Source organism: Vicia villosa, linkage group LG3 (genome assembly GCF_029867415.1).
Source record: "Vicia villosa cultivar HV-30 ecotype Madison, WI linkage group LG3, Vvil1.0, whole genome shotgun sequence".
Taxonomy (NCBI): domain Eukaryota; kingdom Viridiplantae; phylum Streptophyta; class Magnoliopsida; order Fabales; family Fabaceae; genus Vicia; species Vicia villosa.
This window is the reverse complement of record NC_081182.1, coordinates 19,011,274-19,034,540: the sequence shown is the minus strand read 5'-3', so window position 1 is coordinate 19,034,540 and position 23,267 is coordinate 19,011,274. Positions and strand designations below refer to the sequence as shown.

Genomic DNA, 23,267 nt, shown 5'->3' with positions numbered 1-23,267 from the left:
CGTGTTACAGATGAACTGATGATGGTAAACAATGTGTGACCCATGTCAGGGATTTAACTGATGATGGTAAACTATGTGTGAACCATGTTAGGGATTCAACTGACGATGGTAAACTATGTGTGAACCATGTCAGGGATTCAACTGATGATGGTAAACTATGTGTTAACCATGTTTGAGAGTCTACCAATGATGGTAAACTATGTGTAAACCATGTCAGGGATTCAACTGATGATGGTTAACTATGTGTGAACCATGTCAGGGATTCAACCGATGATGGTAAATTATGTGTTAACCATGTCAGGGATTCAATGGATGATGGTAAACTATGTATTAACCATGCCAGGGATTCAACTGATGATGGTAAACTATGTGTTAACCATGTTAGGGTTTCAACTGATGATGGTAAACTATGTGTTAACCATGTCAGGGATTCAACTGATGATGGTAAACTATGTGTTAACCATGCCATGGATTCAACTGATGATGGTAGGCTATGTGTGAACCATGTCAGGGATTCAACTGATGATGGTCAACTATGTGTGAAGCGTGTTACAGATGAACTGATAATGGTAAACTATGTGTGAACCATGTCAGGGATTCAACTGATGATGGTAAACTATGTGCGAACCATGTCAGGAATTCAACTGATGATGGTAAATTATGTGTGAACCATGTCAGGGATTCAACTAATGATGGTAAACTATGTGTTAACCATGTCATAGATTCTACTGATGATCGTAAACTACGTGTTAACCATGTCAGGGATTCAACTGATGATGGTAAACTATGTGTGAACCATGTCAAGGATTTAAATGATGATGGTAAAATATGTGTAAACTATCATTAATTTTTTTACTCATCCTTTAATAATAAATACCCTTTTATTATTATTTTGATGAACACTCTGATACCATTGAGTTTAGATAGGTACCGATACTCTCAACCAATCAAATGCTATAATTTCAGACTATGTCACTTATTTACTTTAATTTATTTTAAAATAAATTAACATTTAATAATAGTTTACACTAAAAATATCGGTATCCCACTTGAATTCATATGTACCAAATAATTTATCTATTACTTTTATTAAAATTCTTACTTTTGTACAACATATACTTTGAGCATGTTTCCATCAAGAACAAATTAAAAAAAAATTTGTTTCCCTCATAATTCATTTCAGTTCCTTCCGAATTCATCTTTTGTGAAATTCTCCCGCTTTCAAATTAGGGAAATTTCGTTTCCCCCATAATTCATTTTGTTTCCCTCCAAATTCATTTTTTGTGAAATTCTCCCGCTTCCAATAAGTTCAACGATTCCTCTTCGTTGTTTATTAAAAACCGTCAAGTTACACGATTCCTCTTCTTTGTTCACCTACATTTGCGATTAGGGTTTTTCACCATTCTATTATACTCTTTCTGCGATTAAACTTCTTCTCCGATTCACCTGGGTGCGCGATTCACCATGGAGTGTTCACCTTGCTTGGAGGAGATTCGACACCTGCAAGAGATGATACTCATTCCACATTTGAATTAGTTGTTGATCCCAAGTTTAATCATGGAGTACTTTATGACCAGGTTTGATCCCATCTTTTGATTTAGTTTCATGAAAATTCCGAAGAAAAGAAGGAGCTTAGATTATGTTATCTTGATAGGAAATACTTATTTCTTGTAAAAGTTGTTAAATCTTAATCTCATAATATTGATACAGATATTGATTATATTGTATCAGGGTTATTGGAATATTTATTATAAAATCCTACGAGTGTATTTATATGATCTGAGTTATTGAAATATTTGTCAAAATTTTCCTAATGATTTCCTATTTGTTCTTTGGTGTTCACACGTGCCTTTTAAAATCAATTGAGAGATGATACTTAAAAAATGATTCTAATAGAACATGATTCTAACATGTTAAAAAAATTTATGTAGTAGTTTGGCACTGTTTATTACTAAAAGTTTTTTTACAAGGATTATGCCTTGTGTAAGCAACTAGTTATTTAAACAAAAGATGTTTATTATTGTAAGCAGTGTACCACTGTTTTCTTCATTGGATAATTCATGAAATTTGTATCAAGTTTTTGTTTGTAATGTTCCAAGAATACACTGTCTTAACTCTTGAATGTCTGTGATGATGCCGGATACATCCGGGTGCTTTTGAACTGTCTTGCCTTCTCTTTATGTTTAACAAACAAAATCGTTTTCCCTATACAGTTTAATGATTTACCTTTTCTACTATTGAACTTTTACCTCTTTAATAAATTTGATATGCGAAAATAATTTGGCTGAACTTGTGTTGCCAGTTTTGTATGTAATGCTGTGGATGGCTGGTGTGCTTGAAGATTCAAATTTCCTTCCATCTGCAGTTAATGTTTTATGAAACCGGTAAGCTGGCTGCAACCATTGGCTACCTGTTTCTGCAGTAAATGTTAGATAACATGTTCCTACGCAAGCTGGCTTCAGCCAAATTGATATGAATGTCCAATAGTCTTTCCTGAACAAAACATTGGTCTTTGCTGAGTTATGTTAAAGACATTTTTTTAGTCAGCTACGGTCCCTTCTATGAAATGACTATTCTTCAATTATGCTAAATTTACAGAGAAACAACAACAGTGATGGATAATCAAACAATGGCTGCAAGCTTGGAACTCCTTGACCAGTACTAGCAAGACGTGCCACTGATGAATTGTAATGAAAACCTGACCTAGCTACCATGGCAGTCACGGGAAATAGTTGTTTTCAACATTTTCAATAACACAATTTTTCTTAAGAAATTTCATATTCAACAAGTGTTTATCATGCCTTTTTTCTTGGGCTTCAGTTAAGTAATTTGCGTTGATTTATTTGGAATTGTTTTATGTTGAATTGAAGTTCCATAATTGATAATTATCAAGTGAATAGTTTGAAATCAATCATTAATGCAATTTATATTTCATAACATCTGAATTATCATTTTAGATGCTCAACAAAGAACATGAAAGGGAAGAAGACTCCAAATCAGAGCCTGTACCTAGTACCCCAGGAGGTTGAGATTTGAGAGGATTGTGAGACTTGGAGTTCGAAAGGCACAATACTTGGACCTAGACATCACCTTTTTGGTATCTCTCGAGTGTTCCTGCATGGGTTAATGAAATACATGTAATATGGCAAATGATCTACTAACCCTAGGGATGTGTTATTGTTTCCGCTTGTGGTTTATTTACAATGTATTTTAATTCTATTACTCCTCTTTTGTCTTTGATTATCTGGTAGCTTCACTCAACTGTTAAAGGGAAATTTCTATTTACTATTTTCACAAATGTATCACATCAAAGTTGATGTTTATTTCCATTTTAACAACAATAGGAGTTATAGTCCCAGCAGGTATTGTTTGTCAGTTTATGATAGATCCACTCACTAATGGTAATGTTAATAGTGATGCCCCCGTAACTGGTATTGCAAATGCAGAGTCCGATTTTACAAGACTTTGATTTGAATACAAAATTGCTCCAAAACGACTCAAGGCACCTCGGGCTTCCTTAAAACCTTCTGATATTGAAAATAGAAAAAGAGTGGTTTTAGCATCAACTAGTGGATCATCGGCTCTATTTCGTTTTCCCGCATGGCTTTAACTTTGGGAAATTGTCTTTTTGGCCAACAAGTTTTGTGTGATGCAAGTATGCAGGTAGCAGCGGGTTCTTGGACTGATATGGCAGGTTTGCATTGGCCATGTTGCTGCCGTAACTGGTGCTGTTTGTGACCATAGACAATGAGGTTTACATCATCTTCTAATATTGAAACAATCTCCCTCCTTGGCTTTTCTTTTTTTATTTTCCTTTTATTGACTAGTAGAATGCGCATTCTCACCACCACTAGCACCAACAGCAAAGTCTATTGAGCATTGCTTAGAAGTTTGATCACTGGATGAACCAAATGACCAAATGTCATTTTTCTTGCTTTTTTTAGTGTAATCTTTGTATGTTTTGATAGACTTGTATGGTGTAACATTGACTGAACTGAAAAATCTTCATTCTACTGCAGGTTTGCAAAAATGATGTAGAGGGATTGCACTGAGATGCCACAAGTTTTGTGAAAATGGTGAACATTGAGTGAACTGAAAATTTCATCCATGAATTTCATTCCAACACCAATGCTTCCACCTTGAGGTTCACATCAATACTGATGAAGAAGGATGAGTGAAGACTGATTATTGATGTTTGAAGACTTTTTTGTGATTATATTATGTTAAGTTTGTATTAGTTATTGTGTGTCAACCTTTGGTTTTAGTGTCAACTAAACTATTAAGTCACTGCTTTTTAAATGTCAAGACATGTTAAGATATTGATGTAATTGGATGCCTCCATTTGACGAATGCTACCTTTTAAATTTGCCTTAGGTTTTGTCATATTTGTTGCTGTCAAACACTTTAGTAAGGTGCTTTTCATGATACTGTCAACCACAACATTAACACAATTTCAATTCAATTCAATTGTTTGTCACACACTGTCGCGGGTCAAAAAAATCATCGCCACGAAATTGTATCGAATAGAGTCGCCACCAAATTTTATTTATTCTAATGGAAATGGGAAAATATTGATAAAACCCTCAAATGAAATGAACAAAGATGGTCTTCGCCACCAAAATTGGGTTCGGGAGTCGGTTAAGCAAGGGGAAGGTATTAGCACCCCTTACCTCCATCGTACTCGATGGGACCCATTTAGTTAATCTTGTGATTTATTGTTAGCTTATTTATCTACTTGCGTTCTAATTTTTATATGGACAAGGAAGAAACGGGATTTGGTTTTTTTTTTTATTATTGAGCTCGCCAAGACATTTGAGTCTTGTGCCTACGTATTCCCAATGGGGAAAGTCCGAGCGTTCGTAGTTCGGGGCTACTAAAATTATATTTTTTATTTAGTGTGCTCGCCAAGACATTTGAGTCTCATGCCTACATATCTTCAATTGAAGAATCAGAGCGATTGTAGTTCGAAAGAACTACGAATTTGTTGGTAGATTTTGATGGGTCTAATCGCATTTGGGCGGGAAGACGAGTTTTTGAATGTGGTTCGCACTTGAGCGAGATATGCACTTGGGCAAGTAGAAGATGAGTTTGAATTGAAAGTGTTTTATGAAAAGGTGGAATTCAAGAGTTCAAACAATGGCTTAACGGCCATCGCCTAAAATACTTGAAAGAGCATTTGCTCAATTGAGCTTGATGAAGTTTTTAATGGGATACAAGCATCCAAACAAAGGCTTAACGGCCATCGCCTAAATGCTTGAAAGAGCAACTTGTACAAGTACGTACAAACCCCTCTTGGGTGGTAAAAGAGATTGAAACGACTCGAGTTTTGAGAAGTCCTTAATGAGATATAAACATTCAAACAAAGGCTTAACGGCCATCGCCTAAATGTTTTAGAACAACTTGTACAAGTACGTACAAACCCTTCTAATTTCATCCATTGTGGACTCAACTTAATTCGATTATAAAAAACATTTTGATTTAAAAAAGGAACTTGGTATTGACCAAAATTTGTTGTGAAAAGATTCGCACTTGGGCTATGAAAGGAATGATTTGATGAGTTGAAATTATTTTTAGAGTTTTTATTAGAGAAAAGAGGCAAATCAAGTTTGAATGAGTCCTTAATGGAATCTAAGTATTCGAATAAAAGCTTAACGGCCATCACCCAAATACTTTTAGGACAACTCGTACAAGTACGTACGAACCCTCCTTGGTTCATCCATTATCGACTAAACTCGATTTGATTATTGAAAAAACATTTTTTGAAGTTTTTTGATTGTGATAAAAGAAGTTTGAAAATGGCACTCAACATTGGATCGAGGTTTGTTGATTGTTGAAATGAAAGATTAATCTAATATTTTTTTTGGTGTTTTTAATAATAAAAGAGAAAATAAGAGTCTAATTAAAACATGTTTTTGGGGTTTTTATATTTTATTTCATAAAGAAACAAGAAGAAATTTTAATATTAAAACTTAATTATTTTTAATTTTAAAACAAACTAAACTTTATGAGAAAACAAGAAAATAAGTAAAACAAACATGGGCCTGGGGGTGTTAAAACCGGAGGGGTGCAGAGGCCCAAGATAGTTGGTAATATATATATATATATATATATATATATATATATATATATATATATATATATATATATATATATATATATATGATGGACCTGGGCCGGGTCAGGTTGACCCAGGATCCGTCTTTCTTCTAAACAACTCGGGTTAAACGAACCCTAAAGAGCCAAAACGGCTCTCATCTCTGAGAAAGAAAAGAAACGCTCTTCCATCATTCATGGTCCTTTCTCGACTTTCTCTGCGAATCTCTCCAGCTGTTTATCTCTCGGTTTCAGAAAGAAAAATTTGAAAAGAAAAACATGGAGCTCTCTTTCGATCGCTCTCTACCCTCTCTTTTCATGTTCTTTCTCAAAAAACGTAGCAACTCACTCGATCTCTCACGGTTTGCTCTCGCGGTCTCTCGAATCAAATCATATCAAAGCCAACAAACACACAAAGAGACCAAAGCCCCTTTCAAAAACCCTAACCCCAATTGATTATTATGAGTAGCAGAGATACAAATTACAAGATGGAATTTAAAGTGCAAATCAAGCAAAAACAACAAACCCAGGTACTTGTTCTTCTTCGATCTCTTCCTTCTTCGTCTACTCGCTTTCGAGTCTCTGTGCGTTTGTGAGTGAAGGTTTGTGTGTGGTTGAAATTCTGTGCGTCGTGTGTGAGGTTTGGTTTCTGGTGCCGTGGATGAGTGATGTGAGGGTGGAATGTGGATTGTATGTTGTGTGAGGTGTGAAGGTTGCGTATGAGTGTGGAGCAGAGTGAGTGAGGTCTCTGCGGATGGTATTGGGTGATTCGATGAATGGCTGTTAATGAGGGATGTCGTCGTGTGAAGTGGTTTTGAGGGATGCGTGAGATTTCTGGGCAGTGGTTATTGAATGGCAGGTTTGAAGTGTTTCGGTGAAGGTCTGTAGGGCTATTGAAGGGTGATATGGAGTTAAAGGTTGAGGTGTTTGAACGGCTGAGTGAAGGTTTAACAGAGGTTTTGGGGAAATTTTGGGAGGAGTTTCGGTCACGAACAGAAGGGTTGTTGTGGAAGAAATTTTTGCAGAGCTTTGGGATAAGTTTAGAGAGAGATCTTTGGGAGCAGTTTTTCTCTTGGTCTTTTTGTCCGCCCCCAAATGAGATGATGAAAGGCTCTTTATATAGGGAGGAGATTAGGGTTTTAAGAGGGAGATTTGTATGAGAATTGAGGATAAGATCAAGGACAAGGTTGGTTAGAAATGGAGAATAATTTTGCAGATTTTGTGGAGAGTGGAAAGGTGAGTGGAGTAGTGGAGGGAGGCGCATGCTGAAGAATGCTAGAGACTGCTCAAAATTCATTTTTTTTGTTTTTTTCTTCTTCTATGTACAGATTTTATTTGTAAAACTAATGTAAAGAAGTTTTTAATATCTATTATATGAATCCTATATTTCTATCTTAATTTTAATTTAAATTGATAATAATGAAATGATAATTTAATATTAAATCAATCTAAATAAAAAAAGAAAAGTGCAAGATTTAATTTACTAATAGGTGAATAAAAAATGCAAATGATAAAATTGAACTCAAGATGCAAAGCTCAATGAAAATATGCAAAAATTAAAATGATTACTAATTGAAATGATGAGGAATCGACTTCGAATTTCATACTAATGAAAAAAAAGACGCAACGCGCGAAGTCAAAACTTAATATGGATGCAGATGAATTGATCGATGCTAATATGAATGAATTAGATGAAAAAAATAAAAAACTTAGGTCAAAATTTAGGGTGCGACAGATGCCCCTCTTTAATTATCTTTAGCCAGATAGCTCGAACAACTCTGATCTTCGGGATATCAAAGGCGAAAGGTAATTAAATACTAAGCGACCTGAATTTTGACCCTTGATGCGATGAATTGTCATGAATGCATGGATGCATGAATTCTTGTTGAGGATATGAAGACGGAAAAGTAAATTCTGTGGGGATTATGAAATGATTTGTCAAGGAGTTCCAGCGGGAAGACTTGCTGGGGGGAAAGCAGCGGTGCCAAGAAGTCGTTCTCAACCAGTGGATTGAGTTTGGTTAATGAAGGATTGATTCTCAACCAGTGGATCGAGCCTAAACAAAAGAGAAAACTGATATCAACCGGTGAATCGATAAAATATCAACTAGTGAGTTGAGTCCAAAAAAAAGAAATTATTATCAGCCAGTGGACGGGTGAAAAGTAGACACTTCGTCCTCAACCAGTGGATTGATGAAGGTAAGTCCACTAGTGAATTGATTTCAAAAGACAAGATAGAACTAACATCAACCAGTGGATTGATGAAAGGCGACACGATGTTCTCAACCAGTGGATTGAGTTCGAACAATTAAGAAAGAAGAAACACATCAGCCAGTGGATTGATGGATGTAAACAAAATGTCATCAACTATTGAGTTGACTTTAAAAAAAAGACATGACTAAAATTAACCAGTGGATTAATGAAGATGAAACAAATTTGTTGTCAACTAGTGAATTGACTCTATCAACCAGCGGATTGACAAAGAAAATCTGCTTTCAACCAGTGGGTTGCTTTGATCTAAGCGGAACGTAAATGATTAACTGTAACCAGCGGGTTAGCAAGATAAACGATAAATTTCAACCAGTGGGTTGGCAAAACAAGTGAGGTTCAATCAGTGGATTGACACGAAAAATGATTAATTTCAACCTGTGGGTCGACAAAACAAGTGATATTCAATCACTGGATTGACACGAAAAAGATAAACTTCAAACAGTGGGTTGACAAGGCAAGTGATAGTCAATCAGTGGATTGACAGGAAAAAGATAAACTTCAACCAGTGGGTTGACAAAACAAGTGATGTTCAATCAGTGGATTGACACAAAAAAGATAAACTTCAACCAGTGGGTTGACAAAATAAGATAAAAACTTTCAATTGGTGGGCTGACAAGAAGTGGGAAAACTTTCCTCAACCAGTGGGTTGATAGGAAGTGAAAGATTAATCTTCTACCAATGAGTTGATTCAAATGGTGAGAAAGTGTTTGGTCCCAACCAGAGGGCTGACAAAACAAATGCCTTTCAATCAGCGGACTGACAACAATTGAAAAATGCGATTCATGATTAAATTCAACCAGTGGGCTGACAAAAATGAACAGAACGGTTCTCAACCAGTAGGCTGATTCAAAAGACCAGAAGGTAAATGATCAATTTCAACCAGTGGGTTGGAAAAGATTAACAAGCATGCTGAATCAGTGGATTAGCAAGAAAATAATGATTGCGGTGACATCATTAGGGATTATGAATCCATGCATGCTTTTTGCTTATGTATGGGACATCTTGGTTTTTTCTTTTGTGCAAATTGATGCACGTGTAATGATGTATGATGGTTGATCAATGCAGGTAATGAGTTTACCGGATGTGTGCCAATGGGCAATGCATTTTTTGGATGTCCATGGTGGACTGGGCTTGATTCTCAATGGAAAAGCCTGAGCAAGATTGAAATTTTGATTTGATGTTGTGGGAGGTTGCCCCATGAATGATATGCATGATTGATGAATGCATGCAATGAATGAAATTTATGGATGGAATGTTTTGACATGTGCCCCAGTGGAGGGTCATGATTTTTTTGTGAAGTGGAAAAGGTCCTTTGGTAGAAGGTTTGTACAAGCATAATTCCCGACATCAACTCTGAGCTTGAGGATTGCTTGATATGACAAAGTATGCTTGGATTGCTTGAAGGAAAGGTCTTGGCCTTGATTTGCCCCAGAATGCTGAATCTATAGAGAAATTTACTTCAACAAAGTTTTGGATTCAAATTGATGATCCTGAGATGACATGCCCCATTCCTTGGGAACTTTGAAATGAATTTCCCCAGTGCTTGGAACTTTGAAATGGGATGCCCCAGTGCTTGGAGCTTTGAAAAGGAACACCCTTGAGTGAAGGACTTGTGAAGTGATGCAACCCTGATGGTTCCACTATAGGCTCTTCAAATGATTTTCATTATCAAAGCTTCCTTGATGGAAAGTGTTGATTTGCAGATGAAACTATTCAAAAAAAATGGTAATTTTAATGCGACGTGCATGCAGGTTTTAAAAACAAATCATTTATTAAAATGAAACTGCGGTATACGATGAATAGATCCCAATGAGGATGCAATGGAAGTTTGAAATTCAAGTTGTGAAAGATGATGTGATATCGTGGTATCAAAACAAATGATTAGCAAATATTCAGGAGTCAGGTTAACGCAACCTTGCTTTAGTATGCTTTCAAAAGAAACCTTGCTTCAATTAGGACTTTTGAAGGTTGTAACGTGGCCAGGTTCACGGTTTAAGAAACAAAGAATAATAGGCTCAAATTTTTATTTTTACCCACCCATTCTTCGTGATATACTACAGTCCTAAGTTCAGTTAACTCTCACAAGTATTCGACTTCTAAGAGAATTTGCATATGATAATTGAGGACCAATGTATTCTGCGGTGGCAGTCACTTATTCTTTTTTGGAAGTCACACAAGTTTGTTCGTTTTTTCTTTTGACTGTGATCTTTTGATCTCTTTTCTTATTTTGACTTTTGTATCCCTATTTTTTTTGCCTAAGTCTCCTTTTTAGGTTTTGACTTAGCGGGATTTTCTTTGATTTTTTTTTGGAAAAACTTGTATGACATTTGTTCAATAATATGAGAATTTGAGAGTTGTGACTGCCTTATTAATGTTCCAAGGAAAACAACTGTTATAAGCTCTAAATGTTCACTACTACTTCGACATTATGTACGAAGAGAGGATGTGGTTGAACTTTTGGTCGGGAATGGTTCTCATGAAATGATTCTCTTGGAAATCAGATGCATTAGTCATCGCAACTGAACAACTACCCTGCCCCAGGTTTTGAATAAGGGTTTTGATTTCGTACAGAAAGAAAACACCTACTTCTAAGGCTCAAAGGGGTTAACGAGGGATTATCTTCCTTATATCTCCAGTGTTTGGGGATTTGAAGCAATGCCTATACATCATCAACAAAGTTTTATTCGAAAGCATGCTGTTGCAATTTGGGTATTTGTTTATCATCATCCTCCCTCAAATATTTGCTTAAACAAAAGTATAATGAAGAAAAGTAAATGGGAGAAACATAAACATATTTTTTCATATATTTTTTAAAAAACAAAATAAAATAAAGGAAAAAAGAGTGAATACGAATGGACTGATTCAAAACTTGCATGCTCATTTCATTAATATTACCATTAAAATTAACAATGTTCAGAAGCAAGTAAACACTTAACAAACAAGTGAAAAAGCGTAAATGCAAAATGATAAAAAAGTGGCTCAATGATCTGCTTTGATCCATTGGCTTTAGGAATGTTCTTGGTGTCTCAGCACTGCTCATGGCATATGACCAACATCCTTGAAACAGAGTATCTTTTTGTCAACCAGATCTTGAACTTTTTCCTTCAGGATATTGCAATCTTCAATGGAGTGACCTGCTATCCCATCATGAAAATCACACTTGACGTTTGGATTGTATTCCTTAGGAAATGGAAACTTTGCAGGTCGGGTTGGTCTGGGAGCTATTGCTTTCTTCTCAATTAGATATGGCCATAGCTGAGCGTAGGTCATTGGAATTGGGTCAATGTGACGATCCTCCTTCTGCTGGTTCCTTTGAGGTATATTCTGATTCCGTTGACGATTCTGATTCTGAGCTGCATTCTGAGGAGCATTCTGTGAAGAATTATGAGGAGAAGCTGCCCACAGCTGTTGGTATGGTTGCTTGAATTGTGCGGCTGCAACATATGGATACTGATTGTATGGTATGAATGGTGTTTGCTGATAAGCTAAGGGTTGGTAGGAATGTGAGTTTTGAGGCTCTCCACCATCAATTGCGAAAGCAATAGTTTCATCTTCCCATTTCTTCTGAAAGTTGTTCCCATATTTTTTGGTTTCAGTCGACGATCCAGATTCCATAGTCAATCGTCCTTCTCGTACACCTTCTTCTAGTCGCATTCCCATATTCACCATTTCAATGAAGTCGGTTGGAGCGCTTGCAACCATCCTCTCATAGTAAAATGAGCTTAGAGTCTTTAAAAACATTTTGGTCATCTCTTTTTCTTCCATAGGAGGAGGGATTTGGGCGGCAACCTCACGCCATCTTTGTGCATACTCTTTGAAAGACTCTTTCTCTTTCTGTGCCATGGCTCGGAGTTGGTCTCTATCAGGAGCCATGTCAACATTATACTTATATTGTCGAATGAACGCTTCCACAAGGTCATCAAAAGAACTGATATGAGTACTATCCAATCCCATGTACCATTTCAAAGCAGCACCAGTTAGACTGTCTTGAAAATAGTGGATCAATAACTTATCATCATTAGTATGAGTGGCCATCTTTCTACAGTACATGGTCAAATGGCTCTGAGGACACGAATTCCCTTTATACTTTTCAAAATCAGGCACTTTAAACTTGGCAGGTATTTTCACATTTGGCACAAGACACATATCATAAGCATTCTTTCCAAATGAATTCTTCCCTTTGAGGGCTTTAATCTCCTTTCGCATCTCTTGGAATTGGTCTTGGAAATTATCATAAGCTTCATTTCTTTCATTAGGCTCAACTTGGTAAATGGGTTCCCCAACTTGTGGCACGGTATGTACCAGAGGTGGAGTCATAGTCATTACAGGAGTAACTTGAGTAGTTCCAGTAACAGGATGGTATCCCTCTGGCACAAAGTTGTAAGACATGCCCCCAGGGTAGCCATTAGGCATCTGATAGTCAGTGGTAGGAGCCACAGAAACAGTAGTAGTAGAAACTTCGCAAATCGTAGTAGTATGAACTTTAGTTTGCGTTTGAGTATTCTGAGCAGTCATCAAGGTTTCCACCAAAGCGGTTAATTTTTCTACCCCGACACGGAGAGTAGTTACTTTATCACGGAATTCATGATTCTCTTGTTCAAGATCTTCCATCTTTCTGTCGAGTAACACTTCTCGTCTGATAAGGATGTCTGGAAATTAGCTTGCCTTATTACTGTTGGGTAAAGAAAGGTATGAGCAATGGATTCTGGGAATGAGAATGCAAATGAATGTAGATGCACGATGATAATTTATGCAAAAATGAATGCCATGTCATATCATGTATGATTCACAAGTAATGGATTTCCAATCAAATGGATACAGAAAGATTCAAATTACTTGGCACACAATCTAAGGTTTTTATGTTGGAAAGGTTCTAGACACGGTTCTCAGAGTTACAAACTCCTTTTGAAAACTCAGTCATCTAGTAAATAACTTACCATCCAACTGCATTTTCAAATGAAGCCTATTCTGAGTGTGATTTTCGCACTTACCCACAGTAATAGTTACGTTACGCAAGTTGGGCGCGAAACCACCATTTCCTAGAAGGTCATGGTTTTAGGGTTTTTCTAAAGGTCCCCAGAGTCGGCGGTTCGAATTGGAAACATCATAGCCCAAGTAAATAACTTACTTAGTCACAAACATCTCTTCAAAGGACCTACTCCAGGCGGGGTTTTAGTACCTCCCACTTGACACTACGTCAAGCAAGCTTAGTACTAGACCACCGTCTTATCTTACGTGTCACTCGAGCTCGGGTGTAGAGCTTTTCCTCACAAGAGACGGATAATCAAAAATTCCAACCACGACGATGAGCAATCAAACAATGATAAAATAAAGGCAATAAATAAGCAAGTAAATAAAGCTAACAATAATACAAGAAATACTAAACTAGGGTTGACTCTCTTAGGGAGTTCCCCAGCAGAGTCGCCAGCTGTCGCGGGTCAAAAAAATCATCGCCACGAAATTGTATCGAATAGAGTCGCCACCAAATTTTATTTATTCTAATGGAAATGGGAAAATATTGATAAAACCCTCAAATGAAATGAACAAAGATGGTCTTCGCCACCAAAATTGGGTTCGGGAGTCGGTTAAGCAAGGGGAAGGTATTAGCACCCCTTACCTCCATCGTACTCGATGGGACCCATTTAGTTAATCTTGTGATTTATTGTTAGCTTATTTATCTACTTGCGTTCTAATTATTATATGGACAAGGAAGAAACGGGATTTGTTTTTTTTTTTATTATTGAGCTCGCCAAGACATTTGAGTCTTGTGCCTACGTATTCCCAATGGGGAAAGTCAGAGCGTTCGTAGTTCGGGGCTACTAAAATTATATTTTTTATTTAGTGTGCTCGCCAAGACATTTGAGTCTCATGCCTACATATCTTCAATTGAAGAATCAGAGCGATTGTAGTTCGAAAGAACTACGAATTTGTTGGTAGATTTTGATGGGTCTAATCGCATTTGGGCGGGAAGACGAGTTTTTGAATGTGGTTCGCACTTGAGCGAGATATGCACTTGGGCAAGTAGAAGATGAGTTTGAATTGAAAGTGTTTTATGAAAAGGTGGAATTCAAGAGTTCAAACAATGGCTTAACGGCCATCGCCTAAAATACTTGAAAGAGCATTTGCTCAATTGAGCTTGATGAAGTTTTTAATGGGATACAAGCATCCAAACAAAGGCTTAACGGCCATCGCCTAAATGCTTGAAAGAGCAACTTGTACAAGTACGTACAAACCCCTCTTGGGTGGTAAAAGAGATTGAAACGACTCGAGTTTTGAGAAGTCCTTAATGAGATATAAACATTCAAACAAAGGCTTAACGGCCATCGCCTAAATGTTTTAGAACAACTTGTACAAGTACGTACAAACCCTTCTAATTTCATCCATTGTGGACTCAACTTAATTCGATTATAAAAAACATTTTGATTTAAAAAAGGAACTTGGTATTGACCAAAATTTGTTGTGAAAAGATTCGCACTTGGGCTATGAAAGGAATGATTTGATGAGTTGAAATTATTTTTAGAGTTTTTATTAGAGAAAAGAGGCAAATCAAGTTTGAATGAGTCCTTAATGGAATCTAAGTATTCGAATAAAAGCTTAACGGCCATCACCCAAATACTTTTAGGACAACTCGTACAAGTACGTACGAACCCTCCTTGGTTCATCCATTATCGACTAAACTCGATTTGATTATTGAAAAAACATTTTTTGAAGTTTTTTGATTGTGATAAAAGAAGTTTGAAAATGGCACTCAACATTGGATCGAGGTTTGTTGATTGTTGAAATGAAAGATTAATCTAATATTTTTTTTGGTGTTTTTAATAATAAAAGAGAAAATAAGAGTCTAATTAAAACATGTTTTTGGGGTTTTTATATTTTATTTCATAAAGAAACAAGAAGAAATTTTAATATTAAAACTTAATTATTTTTAATTTTAAAACAAACTAAACTTTATGAGAAAACAAGAAAATAAGTAAAACAAACATGGGCCTGGGGGTGTTAAAACCGGAGGGGTGCAGAGGCCCAAGATAGTTGGTAATATATATATATATATATATATATATATATATATATATATATATATATATATATATATGATGGACCTGGGCCGGGTCAGGTTGACCCAGGATCCGTCTTTCTTCTAAACAACTCGGGTTAAACGAACCCTAAAGAGCCAAAACGGCTCTCATCTCTGAGAAAGAAAAGAAACGCTCTTCCATCATTCATGGTCCTTTCTCGACTTTCTCTGCGAATCTCTCCAGCTGTTTATCTCTCGGTTTCAGAAAGAAAAATTTGAAAAGAAAAACATGGAGCTCTCTTTCGATCGCTCTCTACCCTCTCTTTTCATGTTCTTTCTCAAAAAACGTAGCAACTCACTCGATCTCTCACGGTTTGCTCTCGCGGTCTCTCGAATCAAATCATATCAAAGCCAACAAACACACAAAGAGACCAAAGCCCCTTTCAAAAACCCTAACCCCAATTGATTATTATGAGTAGCAGAGATACAAATTACAAGATGGAATTTAAAGTGCAAATCAAGCAAAAACAACAAACCCAGGTACTTGTTCTTCTTCGATCTCTTCCTTCTTCGTCTACTCGCTTTCGAGTCTCTGTGCGTTTGTGAGTGAAGGTTTGTGTGTGGTTGAAATTCTGTGCGTCGTGTGTGAGGTTTGGTTTCTGGTGCCGTGGATGAGTGATGTGAGGGTGGAATGTGGATTGTATGTTGTGTGAGGTGTGAAGGTTGCGTATGAGTGTGGAGCAGAGTGAGTGAGGTCTCTGCGGATGGTATTGGGTGATTCGATGAATGGCTGTTAATGAGGGATGTCGTCGTGTGAAGTGGTTTTGAGGGATGCGTGAGATTTCTGGGCAGTGGTTATTGAATGGCAGGTTTGAAGTGTTTCGGTGAAGGTCTGTAGGGCTATTGAAGGGTGATATGGAGTTAAAGGTTGAGGTGTTTGAACGGCTGAGTGAAGGTTTAACAGAGGTTTTGGGGAAATTTTGGGAGGAGTTTCGGTCACGAACAGAAGGGTTGTTGTGGAAGAAATTTTTGCAGAGCTTTGGGATAAGTTTAGAGAGAGATCTTTGGGAGCAGTTTTTCTCTTGGTCTTTTTGTCCGCCCCCAAATGAGATGATGAAAGGCTCTTTATATAGGGAGGAGATTAGGGTTTTAAGAGGGAGATTTGTATGAGAATTGAGGATAAGATCAAGGACAAGGTTGGTTAGAAATGGAGAATAATTTTGCAGATTTTGTGGAGAGTGGAAAGGTGAGTGGAGTAGTGGAGGGAGGCGCATGCTGAAGAATGCTAGAGACTGCTCAAAATTCATTTTTTTGTTTTTTTCTTCTTCTATGTACAGATTTTATTTGTAAAACTAATGTAAAGAAGTTTTTAATATCTATTATATGAATCCTATATTTCTATCTTAATTTTAATTTAAATTGATAATAATGAAATGATAATTTAATATTAAATCAATCTAAATAAAAAAAGAAAAGTGCAAGATTTAATTTACTAATAGGTGAATAAAAAATGCAAATGATAAAATTGAACTCAAGATGCAAAGCTCAATGAAAATATGCAAAAATTAAAATGATTACTAATTGAAATGATGAGGAATCGACTTCGAATTTCATACTAATGAAAAAAAAGACGCAACGCGCGAAGTCAAAACTTAATATGGATGCAGATGAATTGATCGATGCTAATATGAATGAATTAGATGAAAAAAATAAAAAAACTTAGGTCAAAATTTAGGGTGCGACACACACCATTAACCATAACTGCTCATTAACTTCAAATATTATAATATACATTGCATAAAGTACCGACACACTGCCATAAGCAACATTTGCATCATAAATGATGTAGATAAAAACGTTTCATGAACTTCATTTCAACATCAAACTGTTAAACTTATAATTCAGATTTGCTTTCCATATATCATCCATTGCATTATATCTTCCAACCTCCATTTCAATTAAATTATCCTTTCGATGTCTCTGTTTGAGCTGCAACAATTTCATCCCAAACATCTTTCCAAATAAAGTACTTGCAATTTCCATGGTCATCATGCTGCAAAAACAACAAAATATAAATTTCTTAACATGGAATTCAGACATGTATAAACAAGTGGGAAAATGGATTTTTACAAACCTTACTGAATCAATGAATACAGAATGTCTTCTTGGATTCAACTGGGTGTTGGTTCGACATAGAAGACACCTTTTATCACAGTGGCAATGAGGTACATTCGAAAACCCTTCTACTTACGATAAAGAGGATTATTGACTCCACTGTTAGGCAAAAACTTCAGAATAGTTTTTTTACTAAACTGCATTGGATGCGCTTAATCTTACTCCTTCTTGCCACACCCATTTGACATACAAACTCTTCCCACCATATGGTTGCAGATTATTTACTAAGCTAAGAAGCAGCCTGACTCCATTTTGCCTTGCTTCTTCTATGACATATTCCAAAGCCTGTCGCCATACCAATCCTCAATTAGCATGATTTCCATTCTTCAAAAATAATGCTAAACAAAACAACTTACACTTCAGTTCTTTTATTATGAGCATGAATTAAAATCGATACCCTCAATTTTACAACAATGCACAACGACCACTTGAATTAGACAAAGTTTTAAAAAAATGTACTGTTACCGCGAAAACGACCATGGCAAAACAGTATCCGAAGGTGGCGATACCGATACCGTTATTCACTGTTTTTATGATAAAAAACAAATTATGGTTAATTTACACCGCAACAACTCCAATCAACGCTAAGATAATATTATGATCAGAATCACATCAACACTAAATGAAATGCAATAAACATTATATATTAACATCTAAAACAAGAAATGTAAAGTCATCTATTAGATATAAACAATGACATATCCCAATTATTCGATAACTGAAGAATGTTTCGATATAATATCTTCCAAATCTTAACCTGTCTATCATCAGCAGAAAAGATAAGAGGCAGTGTCAGATGTAAAGAAGCCCAGTTAACCCCCAAGTCATGCTCTTCCAACACATACCTAACAACATCATCAACCCCACCAAAAAGATCAGTGTTCATCTGACTCAACCTAAGTATATCATCAGCCGGAGACACATTCTTCCTCTTAAGCGACCGATATCCCAAATGTGAACAGTATGATCCAACTAACACATACACAACGAGATTGTAAGAAAACCTAAGACAAACCTTGGAAAAAAATACTGATGCAGGAAGTGGCGGTCCGACGTGGTAGTTCCGTCAAATAACAATGTTGAAAAACTTGTTCATCAGAGTGACCATCATTGAAAGCCCGAGTTCTACAAACAACGAGTCCCGTTTCAGCACCGATTTTCATGTCCATCAACATCACGACCATCCATCTTAGATTCGAGCTTTGAGATTGACAGATCAAAAAACCCTAAATGAGAAGTTAAAAAACAAAAAATGTAAAATGAGGAATTGGGGAAGAAACGAGAAGGAATGAAGAACTGGAGAAACTGAGGCGAAATCTTGAGAAATTGGAAAATGAGATAGAGAAAACGTTGAACTGGGGAAGAGATGTGAAGATTCAGTAAGGAAGAAGGAGAAGAAATGAATGGTAAATGAATTGAATGATAAATGAATTAAATGATGAATAAATGAAATTTATAAATATTAATGACTGGTTTCTTGGGTGTGGAGAGATCTATGATAACTATGGTGAACCTCATATCTAATGGCTGTGATTGATTTGAAACAAAAAAAAATAATTAAAAATGGTCTCTCACGGTGAGAGACCTATCCACCTTGCGCACCTTAGACGGCGCCGATACTGAATATGACAATTGACAATACTAATTGATAGTAGTACGGTAACAGTAGCAAAAGGTAATAGAAAGACAATTTTTAGAATTTTTTTAATTATGGTAGATTATGGTTGAAGGTGAAGGTGAAGGTGAAGATGACGATGAAAAAATGTCATAGATTTTTTATTGTGAAAATTCCGTTGTGATTCTACGGTAATAAATTTGTTTAAATATACAAAAATTAAACTCTCACGTAGGCACAATTAAAAGTATGTTAAATTATGCTAACAACTAAGAATAATTTTTTTAAAAAATTTCTAACTAACAACCTCAGAAGCTTTTGACTTTAACAATAGCTTTTGAATATAAATTATTTCTAACCGATTCATTAACATACAAGTTTCTTCAATTTTATGATTCACTTTAAAGATGTGTATGGTTTAGTGGAAAAGTTGCAAAGAAAGAGTGAGAAAAGAGAGAAAGGAATAAGGAATAGAAAAGATTTGATATAATATTTGGTAGAAAAGAAAAATAAGAGAAATAGAAAAAAAAAGAACAATGCAATCATTTTTAAAAGACAAAACTACCCTTAAACAAAATTAAAATTAAATTTTGAATAAAATATTAATACTTTATTTTAATAATGTTAACTTTGATGAATAATTTTATTTTTTTATGAGTTAAACGAAGAAGTTGTCTTTTAATTAATGTTAACTTTGATTTTTATGTTAACTTCTTCATTTAACTCATAAAAAAATAAAATTATTCTTTTAAACTAAAGACGACTAATCAATTTAATTCGTCACTCAATCATTTCAATTAATTTTCATGAATTGAAAATATATATTAGAGAACGATCTGACTGATTTTTACTATTAATTAAAATAATGATCCTTTTACCTCGGTTGTCAAAGGAATTTAAATTCATTTTCTAAAAAATATAAATTAAATTTCATTACTAAGTTTATAATTCTCCTGTCTCAAATTATTAGAAAAAAATTATTAAAAAAATTAAATTATAATAATTTAGAATATAATTTTTTGTTTTAAAAAAAAAGTATTTGAAAATAGTTAAAATAACCATGACTTAATCATAATAAATTTAAAGGTAGCCCCATCTTATTTTAATCAATGGATTTTGTTTTATGCATTAGAATTATATTGTTGGCTTTTTAGAAATCAAGGACAAAATAGTACGTGAGTGTAGATCAGATTTGTATTCACTATCACTAGTTATTCAAAGTAAACACAAAAGTGAAAATGCCTTCACCACTTGAAGTTGGAAAGTCTACATACTCCTCTAAGTAATAACATAAACCAACTATGTGGTGATTTTATATGTCAAATGCTTAAAAAACAAACATTGCTCTAAATTATTCCTTGCCTTTGAAAGTGAAAGATGAAGCACTTCCACTATTCACTTCAATGATTTTTGCAAACCCAATCCATATCATATATACCTTATGTAAGGCTCTTCTATAGAATCTTTGCTCCACTTGGTTCTCATCACTAGAATATAAACAAAAACTAATTTTTAGGTACAGCAATAATAGTTATTCTAATGGCATCTCCTATCTTTTCAAATTCTCTTTTTACTCAACTTTATACTCATGGCTATTATTTATTTGTTTTGGTAGGTCAAAAAGAGAAAGAGCATGAAGGAACTTGCTTATGGGAGGTAATGTTAGGATCCAATAATTAAGGATCTCTTTGAAAGTATTAGGAGACAAATGTGACATTTTTATTGTTAATGTATTAAAAGTTTTGATATTATGCCATTTTCATTCAATGTTAACCATTGTTTGCTTGAGAACTATATTCTATTTTAGATGAGACCTTATCTTTACCTTTTGGTAAAAGTGAAATGAAAGCTTCCCATTCACCATTTTTAACATGGAACCATGCAACTGCTTAATTTTGATCAACTAGTATCCTAGCTTAAAAATAATTAAACATTTTTTCTTAACTTTAATTATAACTTTTTAATTTCCACTAAAATTTCTTCGATGCTTCAAATATATCCGTATTACCTTTTTAAATAAACAAACATACCGTCAGATCATATAAATAAAATAGTTTATTTGGTCTTTTTAATATATATTTATTGATATATTGCTATGAAGGTTCACTAGATTCACAGTCGTCCATTTATTGAAATGGACATTCGTTATTTAGTTGTTTTTTATATCACTCATTTTCTATGAAAATGTGGAGGAGATGTGTATCCATCACGGTACGAGGGAGGAAGTTAATAAGGAGAAACTACGTTCTCTTAAATAATATGAAAGTTGAGTGTTCATATTCCACGCTCTTAAAAGTGGGTATTATCCTATTGAAGCTTAAGATCCAGGCCAAAAAATTCCTATAAATACCTCAATCTTAAAGTTTTCTCTAACACCGCAACAACTTTAAACACTTCAGACTACATAAGGGGTTGTCACACCTTGTACTTTTAACAAGTATCATTGACACTCATCACGGGGCTCGATAAAAATGAATTAGGCCACCATTACAACATTCAACTAGATTGATATCCATTGTTTAACTCCTTTGTCCATCATGGTGAACAAGAAGGTAGCAACTTCGGTCAACAGTAAGTCTGACAACTTCGATACCATGGACAACTTACACCACCAAAATAAACTTTGGAGGATAATCCCCTCCATATCCAACAATGCCGACAGAAGACTGAACCTCTAAAAGAGATGGAAATCCTAGACCCCTAGCCTCTATCGGATGAGATATAGAGGCACCAGTGCAAAAGAATTTCAAGGCACGCTTGCTAGCCAAGTTTGATGAGCGCAAAGACTCATATGAACATGTCCCCTCCATTAACACGCAAATGAAAATTATTGAAGCTTATAATTCCTTGAAATGAAAACTTTTTTCCGAAACTTTCAAAGATGCAACAATAAGGTGGTATCGCTACCAAGACTTGGTGAAAAAATTGTTCCATTGGTTTGCAACAACAATGCACAGAAACCCAACTACCACTAGCCTTTTGAACATTTGCCAAGGCCTTTCCGAATAACCGAGGGAATATCTCACCCACTTCAATGAGGCGACACTCAAGGTCATCCACCCCAACCAAAAAATGTTCACAGGAGCATTTAATAATGGGATTGGGGTAGGGGTGGCAAAACAGGTCGTCTGCCCCGCTCCGTCTTAAGTCCGTCAAAAAAAGAGCGGGGCAGGCAAGCCCGCCAAGTCGAAATGGGCCTAAAAATCAAGTCCACCCCACCAAGGTGTCAGGTTGACGGGCGGTGGACTTGCCTACCTATTTTTTCTATTTTTTAATTGATTAATAACTCTTTTTTACCTTTCAATTATATTTTTCACTTATTTTTTAGAATAATAAAGCATCTTTTGACAAATTTTACTTTTAAAAAGTGTGCATATATTCACAAATAAATGCATAAATTAAATCATCAAAAATTAGAATTACTAGAATTAGCTTAAAAAATGGCGGACTGGAAGCGCGATAGGCTGAGCGAATAGCCAATGAGGACTTTGACGGACATCGAGTTTTAGCGGGACGAACATTGGCATGCGGCAGATTTTAGCGGGGCAGACTTTGGTGGATGGCGGATCTGAACTCGTCATTTTGTGGCAGGTATGCGGGCCACGACCCATTTTACCACTCCTAATTGAGGATGCGATATTTTAATGATTCCTTGGAGGAGGCGGTGACGCATGCAAAATGCTATATAAAGAAGTAAAAAAATAAAGTGGAATATGGTGTTAATATTATTATGATGAAACAAGAAAAAATAGATCATTTTATTGTGATTTTAATTAATCCAAACAATACAATTTTATTTTATCACATCTCACTTCTTTCCATCACAAAGATAACATATTAGTAGTTCCTAGTTTATTACATACATCAAAATAAAACACTAAATTATTGGTCACCATGATTTTCTTTTAGTCTTTTTAACTCATCATCAACTTGTTATCCTCTTCTATTATTTCCTCAGTTTCCATACTCATCTTAACCATCTCTAACTTGTATTCATTTTTTCCGATTTAAAGGTAACATGAAATGTCACCATCAAATTGCTGCCAATATTCTAGGGTCATTGTAATGAAGGAATATCAAGTTCTAAATTTGTGGACAG

The 23,267-nt window shown here is 35.4% G+C and overlaps 1 protein-coding gene and 2 long non-coding RNA genes across 7 annotated transcripts; 1 reads left to right on the top strand and 2 right to left on the bottom strand.

Annotated features, from left to right (window-relative positions):
- The first annotated feature begins 1,142 nt into the window (after positions 1 to 1,142).
- Positions 1,143 to 4,439, top strand: LOC131655052 (uncharacterized). Its single transcript, XR_009299645.1, has 5 exons — positions 1,143 to 1,577; positions 2,303 to 2,384; positions 2,599 to 2,819; positions 2,958 to 3,752; positions 4,020 to 4,439. It is a non-coding gene; the product is annotated as an uncharacterized LOC131655052 (long non-coding RNA).
- Positions 4,440 to 11,399: 6,960 nt separating this feature from the next.
- On the bottom strand, positions 11,400 to 12,974 carry LOC131657665 (uncharacterized). The gene is made up of 2 exons (XM_058927035.1): positions 12,175 to 12,974; positions 11,400 to 12,066 (listed from the first exon to the last, which is right to left on the bottom strand). The coding sequence occupies exons 1-2, from the start codon at positions 12,972 to 12,974 to the stop codon at positions 11,400 to 11,402; spliced, it is 1,467 nt and encodes a 488-aa protein (XP_058783018.1).
- A 4,166-nt stretch (positions 12,975 to 17,140) lies between these two features.
- Positions 17,141 to 18,990, bottom strand: LOC131655051 (uncharacterized). 5 transcript variants are annotated; one of them, XR_009299644.1, is made up of 4 exons: positions 18,569 to 18,990; positions 18,311 to 18,398; positions 17,513 to 18,077; positions 17,141 to 17,431 (listed from the first exon to the last, which is right to left on the bottom strand). It is a non-coding gene; the product is annotated as an uncharacterized LOC131655051 (long non-coding RNA). The 5 variants fall into 5 exon arrangements; XR_009299643.1 differs by having other exon boundaries at positions 17,513 to 17,838; positions 18,019 to 18,077; positions 18,311 to 18,985; XR_009299640.1 differs by having other exon boundaries at positions 18,311 to 18,990.
- Positions 18,991 to 23,267: the final 4,277 nt, after the last annotated feature.

What these genes read in the sequence shown, in the direction of transcription:
- LOC131657665 (XM_058927035.1), bottom strand. Translation starts at nt 12,974, where the DNA reads ATGGAAGATCTTGAACAAGAGAATCATGAATTCCGTGATAAAGTAACT. An exon ending in GAGAAAGAGTCTTTCAAAGA is followed by an intron (nt 12,067 to 12,174) that starts GTATGCACAAAG and finishes TTACTATGAGAG; the next exon opens with GATGGTTGCAAGCGCTCCAA.